Genomic DNA, 6,675 nt, shown 5'->3' on the forward strand with positions numbered 1-6,675 from the left:
GTTTCTTTGAAACTTTGCACTAAAAATGAGATTATTCTAATTACATAGTATAATATATTATTGAGCAATAGCAAAAGAAAGACAATGAATAGATAATATGTACACACAGTAATGGAAATGTACACAGACACTGCACAGGTTAAAAACATTTTTACCATTTGTACAAGTATTCAGACTGCATAAACTTGAACAACAAGCAAATCGAAATTCATGTTCAGTATAAATATCTGAGATTCCTTTGAATTGTTAGCATTTGAACATGCATTTGCCCAACTCATCTAAATTAAGCTTCATACTCTAGTTACATACTTTAATGTTAAACATCATAAAGCACCAGTTTTTAATATACTCTTTTGCAAGTGAATTAATAAGCTAACTGACCAATTGGATTTTAAAGTATCCAAATATTTCACATTTAAATATGCAACAGAATTTCATGTTGCAACTGGTCAGTTAATTAATAATTCAGTTACTATCTCAGCTTTTTGTACACTTTTATCAATTAAAGCTGTTACATTATGGCCACAGAAAGTACACTTCTCATCATCAGACGATACCTTCTCTAATCCACAATAACAATATTTTGGGTCATTAACAGCTCTCTCAGGGATGTAGTTATCCTTGCCTGGTGTATTGGAGCATGGTTCATGGCCATGCTCTGGGAGCCAAACTAACATTATATATTCATGCCTAAATATTTCACTCCAGCGGTTCTGATAGGTTGTGTTGGCACTTAGTCGCTGTAGAGCAATGTGCTTAGCTTCCCGTCCCTCCATAGAAACAGTAAGAAGACCCTGACAATATGTATCATACATGTACTTTGTATGCACTGGTACTACATGACCTATTGTCCATATAGTAGGTGTTACTTGTGTTGGTACAAATAGAGAATTTGCACGAAAGTATTCCAATGCTGCTTTAGATAAATCACTAATGTTAGTTTCATTAATAATAAACCTATTAAAAAGAGAGCAAGCATCTCTCAACCTTAGGCCAATGTATGCAAGTACCAAGACATTCTGCTGCTGTGCTCGGGAATCACTTGAATCACTCATTGCTTTGATCAGCCGCATGAAGTTATGACAGAAAAGCCTGGAATCTTTGCCGGTGAAGCGATAAGCGAAATCTGCTCGGTGAGCTTGAGTTTCATTATACCACTTTATTGCTTTCTTCGCCACCCGGTTTGCCTTAACTTCATATTGCAGAGCAAAGACAACTTTCGCAAAGCAGGAATGTCTTGGCACATCTGAAAATGACTTGCATGTTTCTATGTTTGATTTACCAATTGATTCGCGCAGAACTGCTTTAAAGAAATACTGCCATGCATTATTCTTCAAGTGAAGGGGTTCTACATGGGCTTTGTCAATCAATTTACCAATCAATGGTGCATATTCTTGACGACTCTTCCTTTTGGCAATGAAATCTGTCACCTTCGAACGCTTAGTCTTATCAGAGACAGTCTTTTTCTTCAGAGAGTCTTTAAATTTTTCCACAGCAGCAGCAGTCTTAATTCTGTCCTGATAAGACCAAGCCTTCCAGGTACAAGAAGGTCCCTTTCCGAAAGTTCCTTTTACATCGCGACAGTTATCCAGAGTTGCATTGCCAAAAGTAGAGAAATATGTTGCTGCATTATTTAACTCTCCACCAAGCATAGCCAGCATTTTCATATCATTGGGAATTTCCTCAAATGAAAATGTGACAGACAGACCATTGATTTCAAATATTTTCCCCTGTAGGTCTGCCATCTGCTTACATGTGGCAAGTATGTATTTTCTAACAATTAATGATGTTTCCTCACAGTCTGCCCCAAACACAAGAAAATCACTACTTGAGACCACTCGCTTGCCTGCATTAAGAAAACTAATGAGAAAAGAACAAGCACTACCATTTTTGCCAAATGGACACCCATCACCTCCCCATGCAACAAGAAAGGTACCCACGGGTTTACCAAACCAATTTAAAGCTTTAGCACGGGTCCCAGTACTTAGGTAAAATCTAGCTAATCGGGGCAAATATTCTCCCAAATCCCTAAAACAACCATTCACCTTTTCACCAGCTTCTATATAATCATCAAACATCTCCACAGAATACACCTTCCCAATATTAATTTCTTTAAGCTTAGCAGCTAACTTATTGTAGGTAAGGAGTTTCGGAATGGGACATTTAGACATAAAAGTAATTGCTGTTCTTTTAGCATTTACAAACTTCATTGTAGAGAATAATCGTACGGCTTGGTACTTCCTTTTACCCATTACCCCAGCAGTATAATATGTGGCTATGCTCCTTAAGTTATTTTCCTCACTAGCTTCAAATGCTAACCTGTCTTTCTTTTGCTTTTGCTCAATAACATAGGAAGTGAGCTTATCATTAGACAATACATAGTTACCAAGATCATCTAATTTACACTTCTTGCTGAGCGTATCAAAAAGACCATTGAAGGCTGGTCGTTTGTTGAGCAAAGTTCCACCATTTATAGATAATGCAGCAACGAATGTCTCTTCTCTTCGCCTTGAGAAGGTTGACCTTGACGCAGCATTATTTTGTCGGTTGTTCGGTGGTGTTGGTGTTCTAATAGGATACCTTAGCTGTTTAAAAGAAACGTCATGATGACAATATACAGATTGTCAATATAACGGTCTTTTTCCAAACAATTTACTATACTACATTATATCTATGATTGCGTTTACATCATACCGGTTCGCTCGTCAGGTTTAATACCTACAGAATTTGGCCTCCTGCGATAGGAATCCGATATCGTACAGAATGTATATTCAATTGCATGGTTAATTGCAACTAAAGTATTCATACTTACATTGACTTCTTTTGGCAGTTTGTTCACCTCTTGCAGCAAAGCCTCAGATTTTGACGATGTTCTGCTTAGCTAAAAATAAATAAATAATTAAACTGCAAGTTATGCCCGCTTAAAATGCAAAACATGAATAACACGAAATTGTAAACAATGTCAATGGGGGTCATAGGTTAAGGGTCTGTCTGCTATATATACATTATAAAAATGCGTCTACCTTTGACTTCAACCTTCGTACTTTCTGCTGTTTTCCTCTGATTTCTTTTTTAAGGACAGATTTCTCTGCTGCAAGCAAGGCGTTCTGTGCCTTCTTAGCTTTCATAAATTCAGCTACTGGGAATCGGTTGTTTCTCTCTACGGCATTTTCCACTAATATTAAAGCTACCAATATAAACAACATAGCTTATTATATGGCTGGAAGTTGAATCATTTATCGACTAAACAACATATCTTTATCTGCGGAGGAGGAAAAACGCGAAAAATAATATATAAGGGTTCTTACATTGACAATTAGGAATCCCAGAAGCACACACACATCTTATTTATACTGATTCATGCCAGCATATCATGTGCTGCAGTTTCTACATAAAAGTTCACATATTCATATTCAACATGGTGGTTTGTCAAAAAGTTGACACATTAAATTTAATATTTCAGCTAAATGCAAGATAAAGACGAAAAACAAAAAACATACGATTCTTACCTCAATAACAGGCATTCTATCAAGCGCCCATATATCTTGTTTATACAAGAAACGCAAAAGTTTTATGGAGCCGAAATACGGCTATTTTTATAATAAATTCACATTACGCAAATAGGTTACTTTGTCTTGGATTGCATGAAGGCGTAAGGACAATTTAAATGGTTATATTGGGTACCAATTTGAAGCGCAAATTACGAACTTTTCAATTTTCCCTCCAATATTTCCGTACTCCGTATCAATTTCGCACAAACGCTGCATATTTTCGTAGTTACTTCCTAGTAACCAGACTTCCTCCCAAACACGCGCGGTTCAACAAAATTTTTGGCTTCAACGCCATGACACATTTTTTGAACTTGCTGACCCGGCGTGTTATCCTTTTCCATTTCATCTGTTAAGTCGCCAAGAAAATTCCCAGTTTGAATAATTTTTTTTTTTCAGTTTCAACAAAAAAAATAGAATCAGAATCATAACGCAATACGTTTTCACCTAATTTCTCTAATACATTATATAGTTCTAATTGAGCATAAGCGGTCACAAATGAAGCAACAACAACATTTCTATTATCCAAGTGAACAGATGTTGACATTTTTTTCCTATGTGTTCTTCGCGCACAATTATCCGAAATAAAATCAATTGATGTTACATCGACGGTATTGTCGTTTAATAATTCGCATAATTCCATATATGGATTAATGAAATTAACAACATTGCTGTTAGAAAAAATCGTAGATGTGCAACCAGGATTAAACATAATTGAAATATAGAACGTTCTCTGGTTGAAATATTAAAATTTATTACAAGCTTTCGGCTATCAGTCTATAGCCTTCAACAGGTAGAAAATATAAATTCAAAGAAGGACGCTAACAGTGAAACATGAAACTACATGTGAGTCTAACTATGGAGTTAGGTAGGGGACATGAACATGAAGGCGTTTATTTCAGTTCGTAATACATGTATTCGAGTCCCCTTTCATCTCGTCAAGTCGCGTTTCATCTTGTCGCTTTTCATCTCGTTGCTTTGCGCGTTTCATCACGTCGCGTTTCGTATCGTCGCGTTTCATCTCGTCGAGTCGCGCGTTTCATATCGTGGCGTCGTACAATTCAAAAATCACGGTTTCGTGGTGGAGCTTTCGCTAACTGTGGACAGCGACCTTTTTCCCGCGAAGAAATACCCACGATTATTCGCCATGTGCTAAGATGGCGGACCAACAAGTGCAGCATGTTGTTTCTGTTTTAAAAAGTGCATTAAACGCGATTGAAAGCTCTGTTCCCAATAGTCCTGCTTCTTCCTCGACTACTACTGCTTCAATCTCAGAAGTACCAGCTCCCACTACTGCTTCAACCTCTCAAGCACCACAGTGTGCGGCTACAACATTTCTTGATAATGTTCAGCGAGATTTCAGGTATATATTATATTTGTTTATAAATGTATCTTAATTTATTTCGTGTTGTACATCGATATCATTCAATTAATAGATGTGAATATGTTTGCAAAATTAATTATTCATGAAGATCATAATGATATGAATGATCACAGTTAATAGAATATTCATAGTTTAGAGACCACATAAAACTACAATACAACTCATTAACTATGTTGAGGTAGATTTATGCAAAAATTGTCCCTTTCTCATCACATGTCTAAAAAAATAGCAATCTTATGATTAACATATTTTTCAAGTCAAGGTTGAGGAGCTTAGCAAGATTAATAATGCCAGTGGTAAATTTGGCTGAAACATAGTAGACATATGACGAGAAAGGAACCATTTTTTTGCATAAACCTGGACAATAACATAGTTAATGAGTTGTATTGTACTTTTATTTAGTCTCCAAACCATGTATATATATTCTATTAACTGTGGAATGATAGTTTGATAAATGTCAACAATATAAATGATTGATATCAACAATTCCTTGCAGTTGTTGTGTTATGCTAGGGTTTCCATAATCTAAGGAAATTTCCTTAGAAAAGAGCGCCACCATAGGTGGAGGGGCAGTGAACTCGGAAGGGCTGGTCATCAATTGCATAAATTATACATTCTTTTCAAAAGTTCTTTGTTTCCTTTCTGTGTGATGCCTGAATGTATCATTTTTCTTGCTTTAGTCGTTCATTTCCTAGCCTTGGTGGTGGGGGGTTGGTGGTGGAAGGAGAATTCCACTTAATAATCCAAGGCCTAGCAAGATACAAAAAGTCACTGCATATTTTCAGCCTAGAAACTTGTGGACCCATGATTTTTGCTTATTTGCTGAGAGCACTCAAAAAGTAACACCATCATTAAATGACCTATCTAAGCTTAAAGATGCTGGACTGGGAAAGAAGAGAATTGTCTTTCCTGATAAGAAAGCCCCATTTATGAAATTAAAGTCAGTTCTGGAAACGGAATATCCAAAATTAAAGTCTCAGGACGGTGCCTTTGAACTTATACGGGCTGAAGGTGGTGGTAATTCGAGGCCAGTTTGTCTCATTCCAATACCTGCTGATGGTTATAATGTTCCATACCTTAAAGAGGTAGTTAGTGGTAGTACAATGATTTATATCCATCCCATTAAAAGCTCACATTCACTGGCAAAGGCTGAAGTATCAATCAGTGCTAATACTCCATTAACAGAATGCGCCAATTGTCAAAAACAGGTTCCCATTTTAGAACTGCGTCAACATTATGAAGCATGCAAACCTATGACTATTGATGTCGATGAGGAAACAAGCAACTGACAAATAACTGTGATGCGATTTGCTTATATAGGTGCGTTGATAAAAGACGCGGTGAAATATCATTCGCCACCGTAGATCGTTCGAATATGCTGCCGGCAAATACTGTCCGACTAAACTCGCAATATTCGCGAAGCGCGCCATCGCATGCAAGCACACGCGAGTTGATGCATAACAATAAGTCACATGACAGGTATATTGATATACTTGATTTGGACAACGTTAATGACAGCGACTGTATATATATATATATATATATATATGTGTATATATGTGTATATATGTGTATATATATATATATATATATATATATATATAATATTATATATATACACATATATATAATACATATATATATACATACATATATATATATATATACATATATATATATACATATATATATATACATATATATATATATACATATATATATATATATACATATATATACATA

The 6,675-nt window shown here is 35.9% G+C and overlaps 1 protein-coding gene across 1 annotated transcript; it reads right to left on the minus strand.

Annotated features, from left to right (window-relative positions):
* Positions 1-380: 380 nt before the first annotated feature.
* On the minus strand, positions 381-1,812 carry LOC114527403. The gene has a single exon (XM_028549031.1). The coding sequence runs from the start codon at positions 1,743-1,745 to the stop codon at positions 450-452; it is 1,296 nt and encodes a 431-aa protein (XP_028404832.1). The 5' UTR covers positions 1,746-1,812; the 3' UTR covers positions 381-449.
* Between the last annotated feature and the right edge of the window lie 4,863 nt (positions 1,813-6,675).

The sequence above is a fragment of the Dendronephthya gigantea genome, unplaced genomic scaffold, assembly GCF_004324835.1.
Source record: "Dendronephthya gigantea isolate DGI-Jeju-01 unplaced genomic scaffold, DenGig_1.0 000044F, whole genome shotgun sequence".
NCBI classification, from domain to species: Eukaryota; Metazoa; Cnidaria; class Anthozoa; order Malacalcyonacea; family Nephtheidae; genus Dendronephthya; species Dendronephthya gigantea.